The sequence below is a fragment of the Artemia sp. Qi Xiang Cuo genome, chromosome 21 (genome assembly GCF_049724085.1).
Source record: "Artemia sp. Qi Xiang Cuo chromosome 21, ASM4972408v1, whole genome shotgun sequence".
Classification (NCBI taxonomy): domain Eukaryota; kingdom Metazoa; phylum Arthropoda; class Branchiopoda; order Anostraca; family Artemiidae; genus Artemia; species Artemia sp. Qi Xiang Cuo.
Window position 1 is genome coordinate 48489814 of NC_142814.1, and position 22483 is coordinate 48512296.

General features: G+C 34.0%; 1 protein-coding gene across 5 annotated transcripts in view; it reads left to right on the forward strand.

The window, feature by feature from the left end:
* LOC148939651 (uncharacterized) overlaps positions 1 to 7060 on the forward strand; it is a 128047-nt gene extending 120987 nt beyond the window's left edge. For all 5 annotated transcript variants that reach the window (XM_089107050.1, XM_089107053.1, XM_089107052.1 and 2 more), the window contains one exon: positions 318 to 7060. In XM_089107050.1, coding sequence (XP_088963176.1) covers positions 318 to 462 — 145 coding nt within the window. In that variant the 3' untranslated portion in view covers positions 463 to 7060. The remainder of the gene's footprint in view (positions 1 to 317) is intronic.
* Positions 7061 to 22483: the final 15423 nt, after the last annotated feature.

Consider the following 22483-nt stretch of genomic DNA (forward strand, 5'->3'; position numbering starts at 1 on the left):
GAATGCGATTTTAAAAGGAAGCAATTGTACTATTTTTCAACATATTTTTTTATTATCATTAAAATTTAGAATAGACTTATCTTTATCAAATTTAAATAATATTTATTTTTTTTCATTTTTTTCTTATATTTTGACTCTTTTCTTTGCTTTTCAACGTCCTTACAAGTTTTAATCAGTTGCTGTGATTTTATTTATGAATTGTATTTGGATTTTTGGAAAAAATAGTCCATTTTTTAAGATTCAGTGTTAAAGCTGTTTATTATAAAGTTTTCTGTTGTCAATTATAGTTGTAATTACAATGCAAAAATATTTTACAGGTATATTGCAATAAGTACCATCGATTTGTTTCAACGATCGAAGATGTCAGCTATTCAGATTGTTGGCAACCCTGTCAAAAAGGAAAAGGACAGTACAGACTTTCAAAGTCTTGCGTCACATTGTGACGTTCTTATCGATTCCTAAAGTTTTTTTGCTCTTTCTTTGAAGTTTCACTCTTTCTAACTTCTTCTTCTTCTTAGTATTCTTGTGTAAGGACAGTTTTTGAGATTTAGAATAGCAGTGGTATTTGTAGAATAGGGACTTGATTCATTTTTAAACGTATTACACACTGAGAGGGGAGAATACCTTCTAAGTTTGTTTGGAAAAAGTCTTCACCCCATGGTGAAACTTTAAGAAAACATTGTAAACCGAATACTTGACTCTAGAAACGTATTTAAAGCTTTGAGCCTTCCGCTCTCCGCCACCCCCCCCTTCTAAAAATTCAGTCCTAACACTATGGACCATCTTCATCAATAGGGTACATGTTTTGAGTAGTTTCCGTTATTGATTGACTATAGATGGCGCTAGAAGTTAGTACCTCATCATGGGAAATGTACAGTGCCATAGTGCCATCTAGCCGTAGTTACTAGAAAACACGTATATATATTTGTAAGTAATGATCATATGACCGAAGTGTCAAGCAGTGTCGACGAAAAAGTATACGTCTGACGTTTTTGTAAATCGGGGCTGGATTTGTTTTTGTGTCACCCCCTAGGCCAGTTTTTTTTGCCATCCCTACTTTATAATTTTCCTTTTTAAAGTTGTCAGCTAATTGAAACCAACATTGAAGCTAACCTCTGGCCTAGCCCACTTCCTGCCTGCCAGTAGGAAATCTAGGATTGAAATTCTATATAAAAAAAAAGGATTTGTTTAATCCCTATTATATCTCCACCAGTACGTGTTTGATGCTAAATAGTCACCACTCTGATAGACTGATCAGGCTCTATAACCTGATCACTGAGGTTCTGGCCAGCCCTGAAGACTTTGAGTATCGTGTTTTGTGAAATAGCTAGTGTCTCTAACACAACGAATGTTTTCTTTCCAAATTCTGTTTGGTGTATCCTCCCCCTCCCCCCTGTCTCTATAGTACCGTGTGCACTTGTCATGCGCTGTGTCATTACGCAATAGTCGTGAGCTACGGTTCAACCAATTTCGAATTAATTATCGCCTTTCAAGTAATATTAATTATAAAATGTATGTTCTAGAATTTCAAAATTTACTTTCTTTCTAAGATTGATAGGTTTGAACAAAAAAAATTATAATCTTGCCAAAACTAATTTAAACAATACCTGACAGGGCTTATTCACGCTTATTAGCTCGTTTCGTCATATAAGGATAGTTTGATTAAAAAGTAATTTGACTGGAAAATATCGACACTACTTTCTTTTGCAGATCTATTATAAAGTTTAATGCTGTTATTTATACAAAACTTAATAATTACAAAATATATTTTCCATAATTTCAAAATTGCTTTCCTTTTTGGATTAAAAAAAGAAAAAAAACAAAGGTACCAAACTTTTGTTTACCAAATTAGCGTAATTTAAACAATATGCGATAGGAATGAACTATGGTGTTTGTATTCAGTTTAACCTCTTTTTTCTCGTCTTAGGATGGTCTTAATTAAAAAGTAATTTAACAGAAAAATGTCGACACCCGTCAAGAAAGTTTCTTTCCAAAACTACTTTTTTTATAGTCATAACTATATAATGTTATCGTAATTTACTTAAAAATGGTAATAATTATAAAATGTAGATTTTGTATGTTCAAATATTGATTTCCTTTTAAGGAGAAAACATTAAAGCTTTACCAAAAAAGTGATTATTGGTTAAGAAATTTTACTACGATTTGTCTGTTTCTTGAATATGTCCGATTCCTACACTTGAGTCAAGTTTAAGTTGGGAATCTTTCCGAGTTTAGGATCATTAGACTTTAAGTGAAATGCTTTCAGGATTTTCCCTTCATATTTATTAAAGTTTATATTTGTCTGTGTATTTATATTTTTGGGGCTATTTTGCTCTTATTAAACTTCTTTGTTTGGGTAGTAAAGGGTAGTAAAACTACCCAAGTTGCTCTTTTAGTATTTCGGTTTAAGTCAGGTGGTTTGCTTTAATGGTTTTCGGTTTAAACCAAAAGGTTTGGTTAAGCATCTAAAGCTTTAGCTGTATCAAGTTTCAGTACTTTAATTTTGTTGCTGTACTTTAATTTGTACTTTAGTTTCAGTACTTTAGTTTCAGTACTTTAATTTGTATTTCGGTTTAAGTCAGGTGGTTTGCTTTAATGGTTTTCGGTTTAAACCAAAAAGTTTGGTTAAGCATCTAAAGATTTAGCTGTATGAAGTTTCAGCACTTTAATTTTGTTGCTGTACTTTAGTTTCAGTACTTTAATTTGTATTTCGGTTTAAGTCAGGTGGTTTGCTTTAATGGTTTTCGGTTTAAACCAAAAAGTTTGGTTAAGCATCTAAAGCTTTAGCTGTATCAAGTTTCAGTACTTTAATTTTGTTGCGTCCTTCGGTTTTTATTTACTTTTCTAGTCTTCGTCTTTTTCATTTTTTTCTCTAGTTTACAAATCCCATTAGTCATAAAACTTTGTCTTTCGTAGTCTGTGTAACCACTCGGAGAGGAGGGCTATTGTTTTTAAACGTGTGTCAAAGGTTCTTTCAAATCACTTATTTTAATGCTTATTTGTATATCTTTTTCTCCCTACCTCTCTTTTTTCACCCTTTCTCCCCCTCCCCCTGTTTCTCTCTTTTCTCTTGGTGTTTAAAAATTTTGGCATAAAAAATAATAATTGTTGCTTGAATTTACTTGTTTCAGTTCTAAGATCTGGTTCTAAGATCAGTTCTAATGTCTGAGCTTAAAAAAGTTTAAAATTCAGCTAGCGTTCCTAACTTATTCATATATTCTATGAAAATTGGCCAATATATTGTTTAAACCAAAGAACTGGTAACGTAATGTTAAAATTCGTTTATTTAATAGTTTCAATTTGTTTGAAATTTCTATATAAAATTATGCAAGTAATTATATCTTACTTTTTTTTAGTCCAAAAAAGCTCTATTAAAGACTTCAAAAGAAATAACTATAAATGAATCAGAGTATCATAACTTTTTCATACAATAACTAATGTGTATGTATAAATATATATATATATATATATATATATATATATATATATATATATATATATATAGGTTATTATATTTCTTATATATTAACGAAATAAATAGACATAGAATATACAACCTGCCCACGAGCGCTTCAACATTTGGCAACCCTAACTAAGCCCAGAGTATATATAAAACTACAAATAAAGCCTGTGACTTCAATTTACTAAATAAATAAAATTGCTTGAAGAAATCACTACTAGCATGGGGATTGAACCCAGGATTCACTGGCGGTCTGCCAGAACTTCCAACCTTGGGCCAACAGACACCTGGCGGCCCTTTCGTAGTGAGTTCAACTTTCATGCCAGTAGGATTTTTTTCAAGTATTTTGAGTAACTTGTTTAAATACTAGTTTTGGATTTGTCTTGATTAGTTTGGATTTGTCTTGGCCAATTTGTCTTGACCAAAGAAACAGCTAATGTCATGGCCAAGTTTTATGTTATTTTTTTTTTAGTTCAAAAAAGCTGTATTGCAGGGGTCGAAGGAGAATTTGTCATAGCTTATTATATTGGTTTATCATAACCTATTACCTTTTCATTAAAAATGTGTTGTTAATTATCATAAAGACCAAGGTATCATATCTAGATACCTTTTGTGGATGAATTGGTCACTTTGGCCACAACAAAAATATTTTTTATTTTACTATTTTCAAACTGTTTAGGATTCTCTATAGATATGTAGAGATTATAAGTATAAATTGATCATACACTTCTCTCTGTTTTCTTAAATTTAGATCTAGCCAGAACCTTTTTCCAGGTCCGCACCTCTTATAAAACAATTTCGTACCTCCTTTAAAGCACGCTGAGGGCAGCGGGTTTATGGGCTCGTGGTTCAGTCCCAATTGTCGCAAGGCTGGGCGACAAGTATGCTACCTGTCTCTGTAAAAAATAAGCCCTTGAAACTGAAACGTTGGCAATGGTCGACGCCGTATATGCCATCAAAGGCTCTGGAGGATCTTTATTCTTTTTAAATTATGCTGCTTGGCCACTTGGGTGTGACCACGCAACTCTAAATGTGGCCACCCATGCTCTAAATTATTTCTCATCATTTTCCTTCGACCCCCGAAGCTAGCTTGTGTTCATCCTATATTCATTTTCCATTTCATATCTTTAAGCTGTTTAGGGATTAGACAGTGTTGACAAATACGTGATTGTATCCCTCTTGCGAAATCGAAAAGCCGAAAATTCAACAAGTCTTTCTATATTTGAAAATTTGTGATTTGTCAATTAGCCCGGTTTATGCTGTGTAGTGATATGCATATACTTTATTGTCTTGGAATGAATTATATAATAACGAAATTATATATTTAATAAACTTTAAGTGAAACTCGTTTTTTCTTTTGTACAATTTTCTAGTTTAAAAAACTTTTTAAAAAAAATGGAACATCCAATCAGCTAAAGGGTTTTTTTTTGTAAAAAATTGTTTCTTGACGACAGAAAAAGTGCAAGTCATTGATGTTCAATGAAAAATGAAGGCGGCTTATCAGACAGACCAGTCAAAATTGTCGCCGCCGAGGATAGAGCAAGTTATTTGAATGGACCATGCTTCTGTTGCCCTGATTGACTTGCCTGAACAAACTGATATCAATATTAGATCTTATTAATTAGTTAATTAATTAGTTAATTTAAAGTAGATTAATTATTAATTAGATCTTAACTGTGATCCTGCAAGGTTGTCAGAAAAAATTATTCATTTAAAGAATTTGTTGACTTTTATTGAAGAAAATGATGCAGTTTGTAGGTTGTTTCAAAGCCATGGGGATAGTATTTCTGATTTGGCGTCAGAAACCCCTAGCCAAGAAAATTGTCCACTACCTTCCTCGATTTCTTTTCCAAGTGAAGCCAATTCTTGTTTTCTGGCAAATACTGACCTCTTAGTTTTTTGGTATTCATGAATACCACATGGAAAGCTTCACAAGACACTTTGTGAATGATACCACATGGAAAGCTTCACAAGACATTTTTTGATTGATGCCATTTGACTATATAGAATATTTAATTTCTTAGACCACATTACCTTTCCATTTACAATTAAAACTCAATTTTTGAAAATGTATAAAAAAAATTCATAAGACATTTTTTTACCAATCTTAATAAAAGTTCGCCACTTGCAGTAAAAATGTATGTTGACGTTAATAAAGAAATATAAAATTTTCAAAGAAATTTGGACAATTCAAGTAATTGATCTAATTGATTTCCAATATTATAGAATTAAATTAAATCTTTGTAAACAGCATGTTTTTTTTTTTCTTTTTTCGTAAGTTAGCCTTCCTTATTCTTTAATTATTTTTTTTTATTTTTATTGATTTTTAATTTTGTTATTTCATTATTTAACCTTCCCCATATTTTAAAGTAGGTGAACAGAGAGGTATGCAGCCTACGTACTGCTACTAACAGGTTATAAATGCCAAGAGTTATTTGACCTAATTCTAAATTAGATAAGCCATTTCCTACTTGTAAATGCTGTAAAACCCCTAAGCAAATATGGCATACAGTGGCTGATGCAGTAGTAGGCTTAGTAAAATTCCCTTTACTGATAGCTAAAACTAACAACGACGGATTGTAGCACTAAGCCACCTGAGGCCAACACAGTTGCGCGCACTCCTCCTCCGTCTGAATATTTTAAGAGCATCCCTCTTCACCAAGGCCGTACACAGGATCCTTTTTCGGAGGGGGTTTTACTCTAAGATTTTTTCGGGGTGGGGGGAGTTACACAAAAAAACATAAAAAAACGCATACAAGATTTGTTTATATCCATTTTTGTTACGTTTTACGAGTCAAAATAACATTTTGGAACCCCCCCCCTCCTCTGGGTACGGCCTTGCTCTTCACACACCTTCAAGAAACTTCAAATTTTTTTAATCCTTTTTTACAGCCTCTTCTCATCCCAGTAATGGATCCAGAGGAGGGGCGAGGGGGGGGTGGTGCCCCCCCCCCTCCTAACGTAGTCTAAAGTAGTATAATATACTTAATTAACGCAATTTTGCGTTAGTTAAACTTGCTCCTAACACAAGTTTATCGGATCAACATTTTTTGCGCCCCCTCCCCCTAAAAAAAAATCCTGGATCCTCCCTTGTCCCATCCCATTTGGAGGTGACATGCAGAATCTTAAGGTAATTAAAAAAGAACCGAATTGCCAAATGCTAGATAGTGTTGTTAATTTTCATTTTGAGCTCGTTTGTCAGTTTCCGCTCTTCTAAATTGTCCCTACTATTTGCGCTATTTGTCTGTTCAGCTCAGAATATACCAACTAAAACAGCGTTCTATTCTAATGATTCCAGTAAATTTTAATTATTTGAGCATCCCGAATTCATTCGCGTATTTTCTTATTTTGCCGTATCAAAGTTTCCATTGCAACGTTTTGCAATTAATTTTTTCTCATTGTGTTTGATAGCGCAATAAGCTTCAATGAAGCCTTTTATAGATAGACAATTTCTATCTTATTTTTATGATAACAAAACATACATGGAGTGAATTGTATTTCAACAAGTCATTAGCTTGCTAGTTTTAGAACTGTTCGTTTGTAATGACTTCTTTATGTAAAGTTGATGTGAATTTCCTACAAAATAAAAATTTGGGTTCAGTTTAGTAGTTTATTTTCTTTTATTGCCAGGGTCGTCGTTTCGAGGGGGTGTTTAGTACTTTATTTTCTTTTATTGCCAGGGTCGTCGTTTCGAGGGGGGTTGCCCCCTGATAATTTGAAGAAAAAATGATTATATAGCTCATATCCCTTGACTATCCGGATATGGACCCCTCTGCCCCCACCCAATAAAATGCTGGAGCTACGCCCTTGTTACTTGAAATAAGGGATAAGCACCACTGAATAGCTGTGTGCCGCGGTGCCGTGGGGAGCCATGGAGCCTGTACTGGGATGTCGGTGGCCACATAATCTCAAGCTACAAATTGTTATAACTGGTATGATTAAAATATGTATTAAATCAATTTTTTATTTGATATATATATATTAAATCATTTGACTTAATATTTGATTTTAATTTAATATTTGATTTAATTAGAATTGATATTTTGCATGAAAAGTAATTTTTTATTATTGGTAAATTTTCTTTTCTGTTCTTGGGAGAAGCAGATGGAGTGTTATATCAAGGAAGATCTGATTTCAGTTTTTTGCCGTCTATGTGTTTAACTCTTGTTTTCGTTTCATAATGGTTTTAGTAAGTAACTAAATATAAAAAAGCAGTTTTTTTTTTAACAAAAGTTAAGAGCAAAGCTATGTCTTAAGCAGATAAAAAAAACTACCAGAAGTTATAATGAACAATTAATATAAGAATGTGCGCCACGGCGCCGTGGGGGGCCATGCAATCTGTAGTGGGGTGTTGGTGGCTACAAGTAATCTCAAGCTACAAATTGTTATAACTGGTATGAGTAAAATATATATTAAATCAAAATTTTTGGATTTTTTTTTATTATTAAAAGTTGATCTTTGTCACAACTGGAAACGCAGTGCGATCTAAGGAATTATTTAAATTCCACAGTAATTAAATAAAAAATATCCTTGTATTTTGTCGTCGTAGTACGTATCTTTGTCAAAAATTTTGGATTTTTTTTTATTATTAAAAGTTTTTCTTTGTCCACTGTCTTTGTTCAAAATATTATACGCATTTTTCCATATATTCATTTGTTTGAATTCAAAACTGGAAACGTAGTGCGGTCTAAGGAATTATTTTAAATTCCACAGTAATTAAATAAAAAATATCCTTGTATTTTGTCGTCGTAATATGTATCTTTGTCAAAAATTTTGGATTTGTTTTTTTATTATTAAAAGTTTTTCTTTGTCCACTGTCTTTGTTCAAAATATTATACGCATTTTTCTATATATTCATTTGTTTGAATTCAAAACTGAAAACGCAGTGCGGTCTAAGAAATTATTTAAATTCCACAATAATTAAATAAAGAAATATCGTAGTATGTATGTTTGTCAAAAATTTTGAATTTTTTTATTATTAAAAGTTTTTCTTTGTCTACTGTCTCTGTTCAAAATATTATACGCATTTTTCTATATATTCATTTGTTTGAATTCAAAACTGAAAACGCAGTCCGGTCTAAGAAATTATTTAAATTCCACAATAATTAAATAAAAAAATATCGTAGCATGTATTTTTGTCAAAAATTTTGAATTTTTTTATTATTAAAAGTTTTTCTTTGTCCACTGTCTTTGTTCAAAATATTATACGCATTTTTCTATATTTTCATTTGTTTGAATTCAAAACTGAAAACGCAGTGCGGTCTAAGAAACTATTTAAATTCCACAATAATTAAATAAAAAATATCGTAGTATGTATTGTTTGTCAAAAATTTTGGATTTTTTTATTATTAAAAGTTTTTCTTTGTCCACTGTCTTTGTTCAAAATATTATACGCATTTTTCTGTATATTCATTTGTTTGAATTCAAAACTGAAAACGCCGTGCGGTCTAAGGAATTATTTAAATTCCACAATAATTAAATAAAAAATTATCGTAGTCTGCTTCTTGAAAAGGAGAAAAAGAACTACGTGTCATGGACGTAGGGCGGGGGGCAGCGGCCCCCCTCCCTAGACCTTCAAATTTACATTAGATATGACTGAAAAAGCAGAAGGTTGGAAAAGCAGTTGATAAAAGGCCCTCCATCACACTATCGATTGCCCCCCCCCCTAAACAATATGCTGCTTACGCCGATGCTACGTGTAGCAATTTCAAATATTGTTCCTACATTTGATGATTTAATTCAAAGGTCTCTCTCACTGACCTTTTTGAATTGAAATTCCAAAACTTGCGGATGCAATAGAATTTTGTGCAATATTTAAAAATCTGTTAGAAAAATGAATCTTTATTTCTAAAATATTATTACTAAGATATTTATATAATACTAATAAAATATATGTATAAAACTTTACTAGAGCATACCTAATTTATTTTTTACGTTACCAGTCAGCTTTGTTGTATTAATAAAAGGTAACTTTGAGCATTTATACTAATATCTCATGTACCTAAATATATTGCCATTTTTACTAAACATAAATAACTGAGAAAAGTGATAATACATCAGCATTCATTAATAAAAATCACCTGATAATATGATAATGTAGACCATAGCAAAATGCAGTCCGTTCACACAGCTACCTACAAACTTTCGTTAGTTAACTACAGGGACGTATCCAAGATTTTGTTTTTTTTTTGGGGGGGGGGAATTTACAAAAGAATTCTTTTGTGGGGGGTTACTAAGAAAACTTTAAAAAAAACGCACCATAAATTGGTTTATATTCCTTCTTGTTACGTCTTTTCTAGTTAGAGGAACATTTGGGGGGATCAATCCCCCTAAGCCCCCTTGATACGCCCTTGGTTGAATATCTTATCTAGTTCTTACATCTGGGAGCCACAGTAACCTCTTACAAAAATAAGGAAGCTGGAATTCCGAAAGTTTTAGAAAGACTGGCGTATAGTATTATCACCTGCCTGATTCACTTTGCGGTTTCCTTTTTCTCTTACAGTGATGGCCTTCTTTTTATTTTTGGCACTCTCCTTTTAATTTTTGAAACGGACTAAAAGTAAATAAATGCTATCTTAAAAACTCCTTGTTTATGTAAACATTTACTGAAAATATTTATTAAATTTTGTAATTACTTTTTTCAAACAGTTCGTGGTAACGAACTGTAAGTAAGGAGCGACCCGGCTCAATGGTAACCGAAACTCTAGAAAACTGGTTTTTGATACCAATAGATACATCAAAAGAATCAGATTTCAATGCTAAATTCAAATATATAACTTTCATCAAATATAACTTTCATGTTTAGTCCTACCCATCAAAAGCCACGCGCCTGAGAAAATTTGGCTGATTTTCGAAAAAAGAGGGAAAGACCCCCTAAAAGTTATAGAATCCTAATGAAAATCAATCCATCAAATTCAGCGTATCAGAGAACCCTACTGCAGAAGTTTCAAGCTCCTATATACAAAAATGTGGAATTTTCCATTTTTTGCCAGAATAAAGATCACGGATGCGTTTTTTTTTTTTTTTTTTTTTTTTTTTTTTTTTTTTTTTTTTTCTTCCCAGGGGTGATCGTATCGACCCAGTGGTCCTATAATATCGTGGGAGGACTCATTGGATCGGAAATTAAAAGTTCTAGTGCCCTTTTTAAGTGACCAAAAATGGAGGGCAACTAGCCCCCTTCCCACGCTAATTTTTTTCCCAAAATCACCTGATCAAAATTTTAAGATAACCATTTTGTTCAGCATGGTTGAAAATATGATAAATATGCCCTTTAGCATGACTTAATCCCTCGAAGTCCCCGGGGGGAGGGCTGATAGTTATGAACTTTACCCAATGTTAACATATATTATTGGTTATTAGGAAGTATACAGACGTTTTCAGGGGGATTTTTTCTGGTAGTAGAGGGGTGGGTGGGTCGGGGGTTATTTGGGAGGATCTTTCCATGAAGGAAGTGTTCATGGGGGAAGGAACCTTGCTATGAAGGGGGCGCCGGATTTCCCAGCATTATTTAAAAAAAAGATAAGAAATTAAATATAAAAAACAAGTTTCCCAACTGAAAGTAAGGAGTAACATCAAAACTTAAAACGAACACAAAATATTACGTGTATGAGGGTTCACCCTCTAGTCAATACCTCGCTCTTTAAGCCAAAGATTTTTTAGTACTTTCATAAGAGCTATTTATTCTAAATAGGCCTTTGTGATTAAGGGGTCATTTTCTAAAGAATTGGAACAAAATCCGAACTTCAGCTTAAAGAGCGAGGTATTGACTAGGGTGCGAGCCCCCTAATATACGTATTAAAAATATATGAATATAGAAGTTCGTTACGTAAGTTAATTCGTAAGTTACGTATATTTATTGCTAATAAAAACGTTCGTAAATAAAATTAAACAAGTTTCGAGAAAGCCTTTTAACCAAATAAAAGTAAAATAAATATATGCAAACTTTGTTTTAATTATTTATGTACGGTGAGTCAAAATCAAAACCTGCGTTAATTCAAAAACGTTCAAAAATTAAATAAAACAAACAAGTTTTTTTTAACTGAAAGTAAGGAACGACGTTAAAACTTAAAACGAACAGTAATTATTCCGTATATGAAAGGGGCTGTCCCCTCCTCAACGCCTCGCTCTTTACGCTAAAGTTAGACTTTCTCACAACTCTTATTTTTTTTAAAGAATAAAAAACTTTAGCATAAAGAGCGGGGCGTTGAGGAGGGGACAGCCCCTTTCATATACGGAATAATTTCTGTTCGTTTTAAGTTTTAACGTCGTTCCTTACTTTCAGTTTAAAAAAACTTGTTTTTTTTTATTTGATCTCTAAAGAGAATTATGCGCAATATGGATGCGAATTATTATTGAATTTACTATTGTGTACTATTCTTAACCATGAAAAATGTCTTTTAAAAAACAAGTTTTTCATAGAAAAGCACAGAACCACCTTCAAACCTAAGATAAACAGAAATAAAGCCATACAATAATTTAAACAAAAATCAAACAGAATAAAATTTCAATGAATAAATGACACATAAACCAAACAGAAAAGGTGAATAATCAAATGAAACTGAATAGGGAGAGAAGTTTTGGGTATTATTTTTAAAATCACAAAATATATTTTAATGATTTCCATTTATAGTTATAAAACCGAGAAACCAAAAACTTTTGAGATTTTCAGGAATCAAATTATTGTACATTAAACAATCTGTGCATTTTCATTAGTTCTTTCCAGTTGTCTTGATAATTATGGTGATTTTATTTTTTTTTTTGTCTATATTTTGATGAATAAAATCATGCTGCTCGAAAAAAAAACTTTTTCAGCAAAGCACAAATGACGATATGGCTGACAGAATGTTTAGCGGGCGGTAGCCCTACTAGTGGGCAGTACACGAGTAGGTACAGTGAACGGTACAGGAGTATGTACAGCGGGCGGTACAGGAGTAGGGCTACCGCCCTACTCCTGATGGTAATTTCGATTGACGTTTGACTGATTCGTTTTAATGTTTGTTGGTTTGTGGATTCATTTATTCATCTATAACTTTCTTAGAATAGAATAGAATTTTATTTGAAAATTGCTATCACAGCATGATCGCCTAATTTGAATTTTACGTCCAAAAAAAGCACTATATATATATATATCTCAAAAGCACTATACATACACATATATATCATCTTATAAACGTGACATTCACGTCAAACATAATTCATTGTAAAAAATACATTAAAAAAAATTACACTTAGTTAAAAAGTCAAAATTAAAAATAAATAGAAAATAATAAAATTAATGAAAATACATAAAAAACATGATGGGTCAAAATTTAGGAATTTTTGTTGTACATATTTACAAAACTAGGTATAAAACTTTTCGCTAACCGCTGATGGGCACAGCATACCAGCTGAAGTTCCTCAACAGGCACTGCAACCCTGCGCGGGAGTCGTTTTGTTGTGGTTTGAGGGGGGGGAGAGGGTTTTGAGGATTGGGTGGATCAGAGATTTTCTTACGAAATCTATGCAGAGTTGCTCTCTTCTTTTTTTTTTAGAGTTTGCATTTTAAAATTTGTCAGCAGCTCTTCATACGACATTTCTGCCTGTTTTGATACTATCATTAGAGCTCTTTTATTAGAGCACGACATTTCTGTCTCCCATCTTTACGTCTAATAGGAGTATTTATTTCAATTTTTTGTTTGTTTTGCGTTTTATTTATTCATTGATATTAATTTCTCTTTGTTTTTTGTTTTAATTGCTAAGGGACTTTATTTTCGCTCGCCTTAAATTCTATCAAATTAGTTTTGTTCGTTTTTAATTGATATTATTTTATTTTAGTAAGTAGGAATTGTAATTGTTATTAGATTATTTGTTAGTAGGAATTTAGGATTTATGATTGGTAAGTTTTTTGTTTAATTGCTTAACCTCAATATTTAGACAATGAATAAATTTTAATTCCCATTGGGGATAAAATACAAAAATGCTTAGATGGATTGGAGACCTAATATTTTTAACTCCCCCACTTCCTACATCACGACATTAGAAATTCCCCTGTTATTTCTCCTTTTATTCTTCTACATAAAATGAAATTTTCAACTTTAATCCCCCGAATTTATTCCCAAGATATTTCAAATATTGTATTTAGATAAACTGGATGCACATAATGTAGTTTGATTTAATTTTACCAACTTCCCTTTGGTCTTAGATCTAGTTACCAACTCCCCAAGTCTAGTTATACATCTCACTTCTCCATTAACATCCCCTAAAAGTTTCGACATAATACCCCAAGCCGTTCCTAAGATGTTGCAGATATACTATTTTAATAGCTTAGCCACACATAGTGTGACTTGGATTATTTCGATAAAAAACCGTGCATAGGTTATAAAATCCATCCGTTCCCCCTACCGAAAATTTGGAGTCTCATTACCCCACATTCATCATTCCTTCCCTCAAGAACAACTTAGACAATCAACTTTATTCCCCGAGTCATTCGTTGCATATTGCAGATATGCTATTTCCATGACCTGAAATTTTCGACTCCATCGTCCAAGCTGTTCTCGAAATTTTCCAGATAAGGTGTTTTGATGGTCGAGAAGCATACAATGTCTTTTGATTTACGTATATCATCTCCCACAATACATAGCTCAACGCCTACTCGTCTCTCAGGCTTCTTAAACACTCCCTGAAAGTTTTAACTTGATACCCCAATCCGTTCCCAAGATAATGCCGATACATCATTTTGACAACCTGGAAAGTCATGATGTCTTGATGTGTCTTACTATTTAACTGTACAGAGATTATAAGTCCAGGAGCTGGTGCAAAAATCTTTTGAAGTATCATAGAAAAAATTTACTTACTCCCTCCCACTCCCCCAACAAAAAAAAATTGAAGTTGCCCCATCCCCCTCTTCCTTTCCCAGAAGTTACTTTTAAGTTTTAATTAAGAAAATGAAGCCGTTCTCAAGATATGTAATTTCAATGAGCTGTTTACACACTGTATCTTTTGATTCATCCCTGTCCCCTCCCCTAAGTCAAGATTTGAGATCCACTTAAACCCACTCTAAGACTCACTAAAAGTTTTGACGCGATCACCATAGCCATACCCGAGATATTACAAAAAACTATAACATTCTGTTGCACATCAACGTTTTTTCATTACCCAGATACACGTTTCTTCTCCAGAGTATACTATTTGGAAACACTATAAATCTTGGTCTAGTGAACAACCCATAAGAGCTCCTAGCCGACCGGAAACCCAAGGCCAAATCTGCCCACCTCTTACACTACAACCTAATTGTAAACAGTTGGGTAATTTAAACAATTTAGGGCCATTGTCTTGCAGTTGTGGGAGTGATGTCGACCCAGGAAGTATACTAATTAGTCGTTTTCGCGTATTTGAATAAAATGACTCAAGATTTTGATTCAGTGAAGCTTACGGGGAGGGAGGTAAGTTGCCCTCGATGCCTTTTAGCCCTTAAAAACAGGAACCAGAGCTTCCAATTTCATATTAAGTTAAGCCCCTTCGAAACCAATTCTTGTTTCTATTTTGCCTTCTACCTTGGGGCCCCCTTTAGCCCGAGGGCTTCAAAATACAAGTTTCCAACCGATCAGTAAAATTTTTGCTTCTCATTTTGGCCCCATAGGGAGGGGGAAGCGTGCCAAGAAATATTATTTTCATTGAGCTCCGTTTGACCCATAGGCTTACGACTATAAGTTTCAAACTTATCAGGAACAAAAGTTTATTGGTCCATTTTTGGGTCACCCACCCCCTAACACGATAAAACGTAAATACTTTTTACCTAGAAACTGATCCCTCTGAGCTACAAGCCAATCGCCCACCCAATATCAAATAAGCCCCCTTATTCCTTTGTAAACTTACTTGAAAACAATTGGCTATTCGTTTTTTTTTCTAAGGCCCCTAACCTAGTGACTACGGGGTCATGCTAACCCTGGTTGTATATTTGTTGGACATTTGGTCTATTCTGAGCAAAATAGCTACCTTTAATGAGCTCCCAGCCAGTTTTCATGACCACCCTTCCATGGGGACTCGCCAGGGAAAAAAGTTTCTGGCCCGTTTAGAGGAAAATCAAAATCTTTTTCAGTTTTTCCCTCTCCATTGAGGCCACATTCGTCCAAGGACTGAAGAATATAATTTTTGAGCCAATCAAGGAAAAAAATATTTTATCCGTTTTAGGGGCCCTTTTTATGAGGGTGTGGGGGCTATGCTCAGGAATTTTTGGCATATTGCGTTGATTCTGGCCCAAGAATTCACGATGTATGTTTCAAGTTGATCAGGGACAAAAAGCTCTTTGCTCATCCCCAGGCCCCTTCCCTCAACAAAACGTTTGATTTTCGTTAACCAGATAACGATCTCTAAAGTTTCAAGCTGATCACACACCGTACATTAAAGTGACCTCTTTTTAATTTGTATTATCAGCCCTTGCCTCAGGGTTTTTTGTTGCAAAATCATCCATGGAGGCATTGTATTGGAGATTTCGACTGCCTTAAGCAAAATGCCTATTTTGAAATTTTGACCAAATTTCTCAAAAAGGTTACTAGATCTTTCATTGCCCAATCGAGTAAACCCTCGCCTCAGTTCTTGTAACCATCCTTAAATTCAAAGTGTCGCCGTGAAAATAAAATAATTAAATTATACACCGATGGCGTCTGGCTTTTTACTACAGACAACGCTGGATCGTTTCCTCTGACAGTCCCGTCACTGTAGTATATTCTCTCTACTGTGAGTCCCACATCCCGGCAACGCAATTATTGACACTGTTGTCAAGCTATTTTTTTAAACTTGTAGCTATTTTTATTGTTTATGCAATTTATAATTTATGAGCATTTAATTTTGCTGCTAGCTTTCTCACAATGTTCATTGATTGAATGTTTAATTATCATAAAAAGGTTTATTTTCAGCTTTAGTGGGTACTTATAATTAGTACTATAATGCCTTTGTTTTCTTCGGTAAATGTTTCGCTTTCAACTACCGCTTATTAACAAGAAAAACGTATATTCCTATTTAAATTGAAAATGAAGTTTTTTTGCTTGGTGTTAGCTTTTATATCCGGTTTTCGTTAACTATGAATAACTAGGGATAATTTGTTTTATTTACATCATCCTTTTAGAAGCGAGTCTTATTACTGTTTACATCTCTTACACATTCAATGTAAATTATATAATTGGCCGTTGAATAAGTGTATTTCAGAATCTAATTCTCAAAAAAAGAATTATTACCAAAATATTAAAAATAAAATCATTTTTCACAAAGCCCTGAAATTCTTAATTAAGTTTTTTTCATTCTCATGGTACATATTGGGCAAAAGCACGTATGAACAACCTTTTTTCCTGGGAGGTTGGCCACAATCATAATTTTTTTTATAATTTGAATAAGAAGGGCCCAAAAATTTGTAAAAAATAGGATTTTAGGAGAGATCAAGCCCCCCCCTCCCGATGTGTACTTACCTGAGTTGTCATGTCCTTTTTTGACAGGAAATGAGCTAAGGCTTAATATGAATTTATATCTAGTGTTAGTCTGGATAGCTCTATTCTGCAATGGCTGTCGAAATTCCAATCCGCCTTATTTTTATCTTCATGGTATCCGTCCATTTATCCATTCTTTCGAATGTTGTTTTCAAGAAAAGACCCGGGGCCATTCTCTTCACATACCCAATCAGGGCCGGATCTGGGGGGGGGGCAAGTTCCCTGGGTGGTACGCTCGGGGTGGCGAAACAAGCACAAGAACAAATGACAAAGCAAAACTTCCAGAAAGATGAACTAATTAAACGAAATTATATAATTAATTATTGAAATTATATAAATTATATAATTAATTATATAATAATATAATTTATATATAATTATATATTATATATATAATATACATAATTATATATATAATATATATATATATATATATATATATATATATATATATATATATATATATATATATATATATATATATATATATATATATATATATATATATATATATATATATATATATATATATATATATATATATATATGATTATATATTATATATATAATATATATAATTATATATATTATCATAATACATAATAATATAATAACGAAACTATATAATTAAATGAAATTGTATAAATTACAATACCCCAGTGTTTTGTCATGCATAGTTACACGTCTTTAGTAGTCTGACATTTCCCTCCCGTTTTGCTTTAAGGGTTCGGGTATGAATTGAAATGATGAAGCAATGTAAAGGGCATGGATGAGGCCTCAACGGTTGTCTGTTGCCCGGCTATGTAGGTATACTTGGCAGATCTCTTTTTTAACAATTTTAACAAGCAAAGGGTTGAGGATGGGAAAGCCACCCTCATATATGGAATAATTTCCGTTCGTTTTAAGTTTAACCATCATTTTAAGTGATTGTTTTTCAAATAATGCCAGAAAATCAGCCTCCCCCTTCCGTGGAAACCCTCCTACACTAAACATTCTTCCGTGAAAATTTCTTATTGAAAATTCCACCTGGAAGATTCTCCTTACTTTCATTTCAAAGAAACGTTTTTTTTATTAATTTCTCATCGCGTTTCAAATCATATATGAAATCCCCCCCTTCCTTGGAATTTTTTTTCTCGAAAACCTCCAGCCTTAATAGAAATTTTCCCCTCACGAAAATTTTCACCATGGAGGATTTCTCCCGTCGAAAATCCCCTTCCACGGAAAACTTCCCTCTGTCACTCTTTTACGAAATGATGATAGAAAAAGTTCAAGCAAAATAAAAAACTTCGAATTAAATTATTTGATTGCAAAAGATGCACATGCTAGCCGATATGTTATCTGTTATCTGCCATCCAGATCGTCAACATGCCTTGCATCAACAAGGTCTTGTCTCTTAGTGTGCTCATCTCGATAAAGGCTGATACTTCTGAGTAAGAAAGATGCGCGTGATTCTTCAGTCTTGCAATCCAGATCGTCAACATGCCTTGCGTCAACAAAGGTCTTGTCTCTTAGTGTGCTCATCTCGATAAAGGCTGATACTTCTGAGTAAGAAAGATGCGCGTGATTCTTCAGTCTTGCCATCCAGATCGATTATTCCTCTGTACAAATTATGCACTAGACCTATTGCCGAATATGAAAGCCTGATTTTCACAGGGGCTCCTGAAACCCTACTGGCACAACTCCTAAGGATCAAAATTAGGCATCAAGGGTGGCTCGGAGCACCGATTGAGTAGTTTCACAGCCTCTTATGTAGAGACTTGATAGATGCCAATAAGTTTTTGTCTACGTTTACATGGACCACCTTCCTTTTAACGAGCTACCTCTACTTGCATTGCTGTTTGCCAAGTCAATATGGTAAACGCACCGAAATAAAATACGGTCAGATTACCTGACAAGAGGAGACACTCCGCATTGAGAACTTGAGCAACAGCTCCGTAAGACGCTGCATCTGCACCTTCATTAGGAATAGTCTCTCGAGGGATGTTATATTGAAAATCTGTTGATTTTTTAAAAGAAGTTCAACAGAAACAGAGCTAGGGGGAAAAGCCTAGGTAAGTGGCTGCTTATTGGCATATCAGGCCCCAAGGCTCTAGCAGATCAAACACCATGAGCTTTGTCATAAAAAAGTAAAACTTGAATATTCCAACGTATTATCGGAAAACCATCAGCGAAACCTTATAGTAAGAACTGGGAAAGAGACGAAAGGGGAGGGAGGCTTCCCTTGCATGCGGAGTAATTTCTACTTATTATAGGTTTAAACATTACTTTTTACTTTTACTTAGATAAAATATTTTTCCATTTATTAACCAAAGAGCCGGTGCTTTGACTAGTTTAATGAAATAATGTGACTCTTGCTTGAATTGGAAATGAATTTTTCAGTTCAAAATGAGTTTTTTGATTTTAGCAGTCGTTGTAAAGTTTTCAGTTTTTCGAGTTCTGTCTGCTGTCCTTGTTTCCAAAGGTAAATATTCGCTTTTTTTGTCTTTTATACTTTCCTTAAAATTTTCTTTCTATTCTATGTTCTTGAGGATTGGCTCTCAAATAAATGGTTCGTGCCCCACCTCCCCCCCCCCCAAAAAAATGGAATAAGTGTGTAATATTTATAGAAAACATAAGTACTGATTTTAATAATAACAAGAAAAAAATGCTTAGGGATTCACTATTGTCCGTCTGCATTTCATAAATTTCAAATTATCATTCCATTTAGGACCACAGGCTCACAGGAGATCCAAAATAATTTTTTCTCAGATTGGAGGGGAGGGGGGAGAAGGTCAAATCAGAAAAAAAATATTTATTTAGCCAAACTTTTAAAACATCTTCGGGGAGCTGTTTCAGACCTTGAGTCAATCTTAAACCTCCCACCAACCTCAAGCTGCTCTGAACATATTCTCACACTCTCAGTCGTGGACGCACACGACCACATTGTCTTTTTGTTCATTGTTTCATTCTTGTTTTGTTTTTTTTTTGGGGGGGGGGGGTAGCCCCAAAGCATACAGATTTAGCATGCTTCAAAAATGTATTCACTACGTTTTCCTCCGGGGGGGGTGTCCTTCAGTGACCTTTGGAAGGATTTATAATAGCTCGAGTCCCTTTCCTACGCACATGCACCTTAAAATTTATTAAAAATCTCCCATTCGTCTTTTGGACGTTGTTCGTATTGCTTAGTCATAATGGAAATTCTTCTAGTTCTTCTGATAATAAAATTATTCTAATCCTTCTAATAATTCTTCTTATAATAGCAATTGTTCTTAGTTTCTAAAGTGAATAAATACGTTGTGGCAAAGCACAGTTTCTCTTTTTGCTTCTTGTCACTATTCACTAATTGGAAAGAGCTTGTGGCTTAATAAATCCTTCGATTTCTTGGGGTTTTCATCTGCAGCTTTCCTGTTTATTTTAAACATTTGGCATGACATTTAGTATTGTTTACTATTTTTTTCCAGCCATTTTATAAAAAAAAGGGATTCCTACCAGAGCCGGTCCTAGGGTTGGCGGTGCCCCCCTCCCCTCTAAGAATGAATCTGATTCCTACCATCATGTATCCAGGCTCATTTTCCCCTGTTTTCTAGGCCGTACCCAGAGGGGGGGGTAAGGGGTTTTGAACCCCCCCGCCCCGAATTGTTTGTTTGACTCGTAAAACGTAACAAAAATGGATATAAACAAATTTTTATGTGTATTTCAAGTTTTTTTTGTGTAACCCCCCCCCCCCGAAAAAAATCTTTGAGTAAACCCCCTCCGAAAAAAAATTCTTGGTACGGCCTTGCCTGTCTTGATTATAAAAGTATTCCACAATGCTACGTTTTATTTATTCCAGTTTATCCTGCCTTAACCTTCATGGACAGCCACGCATTTTCAGTCGATTTTACCTTAATATTATTTCCCAACTGAAATATCGATCTCCCCGTCTTTCAAAACTGTCCTGGATTCTTCTTAACTTTTATGTTCCTCACATGTTTTTTTCATTTTCTTTATCGTGCGATTTTGACCAGGTATTCCTTGTTTTCTCTACTTTCAGTGTGTCTGTTTATTTGTTGCCTTATTTCTTATATTAGCGTGTTGTTTTACTGTATTTTAGTGCATATTCTCGTTTTTTTTGTAAATTCCGTAATTTTCTTGGGGGACAACTACCCCCTCCGGACCCCCGTTTGCCGCCCGCCCCCCAGCTGAAATTTTGTTTCTTGAAAAATATTGTCAAAACTAAGATAAGCCCGCATAATTAAGAGAAACGGGTTAGTTTTCTTCAGTATTTCTTTGTATTTATGGTACTATATGGTTTATTTGTCATTGTTTACTGTCAGTTTAACTTGATCTGGCAAGATTTAGTCCTCTTTTGCCCCCTCCCCCCAGGATTTTGACGAGATTAATCCCCTGGTAGTCCCCTGAATCAATACGACTCATATCGTTTAAACGAAAGGCCACTATACCAACCAGTGTACTTGATTTAGAAAGTTGGAAGCCCCTTCAAAAAATACGACGTGTATCAGTTGCGTTTGGCTACTTAAAGGTGAAACTTGCAATTCATAAGCAAAAGGCGTGACTGGATAATTTGTGTATGGGCAGCATTATGTTCGCAGACGGCTTGGCGACGATACGGCGGTTAATCATTTTCGGTTGAATAAGCAGTTTCACACACAGTGAAAAATTAATTTGAGAAAGATATGTTACACTTTCTGTACCTGATATTTATCTTGCGGAAGCTTTTCAGGGGCTATTTACTTCTCATGGATTATAATCGGGACCAACAAAGGCAGACATTATGTCTACGTGCTTTCTTTCATACAAAAAGTTTGAGGATTTGATTTACATGTTCAATTTTTGTTATACTGTTAACAAGGTGTGTACATGATGGGGTTTCAGGCGACTACAGCCTGAAACATGGAGATAGTCAAAGGTTTAAGTGGTTTTCACACTAAGCATGTAATTTTCTTTGCTAAGTGTTCAAGTTACCTTAAGCATAACATTCAGCACTTGAACAAGTCCTATCACACCAGGCTGATGTAAAAATCCACAAACCGTCATAATCGTCACCTTAAATTATCAAAACCATCATAAGCAAAGTGTTGGGGTTCCACCTATGTTTCTTTTCCTTTCAGATAAATGACCTGTTTTCGTTTTCTTTATTACATTTGCTTACAGTATAATTTCAAAAGACAGGTTAAATTCTCGTTGCTAAGTTAGAGGCGTCGCAATAATCAATCGTGAAAGCTTTGAAGTAAGTTCTATTTTTGTACTTCCTGGTTTGGAGTCATTCAAAGATACAGCTAAGAGGTAGAATCAGTGATGCCAAACGTGGTACAATTGTACCATTTTGGTACAATTCACCTGCACTGGTACAATCCCACAATATATGGTACATTTTACAAAATTATGGTACAATGTGGTACAATTCAGTATTTTTGTACCTGTGTTTGTAATCTTTCATCTAAGAATATTTTATTTCACCCTAATCTGTTCATCATAGTCAACATAAGAGACATACAAGCAGTCACCGATTTTACTTTAACTTGTAAAAGGGCTCATTCGATTGGAAATTGGAATGGCTAATGCCCTTTTTAATAGTGGAAAGTGA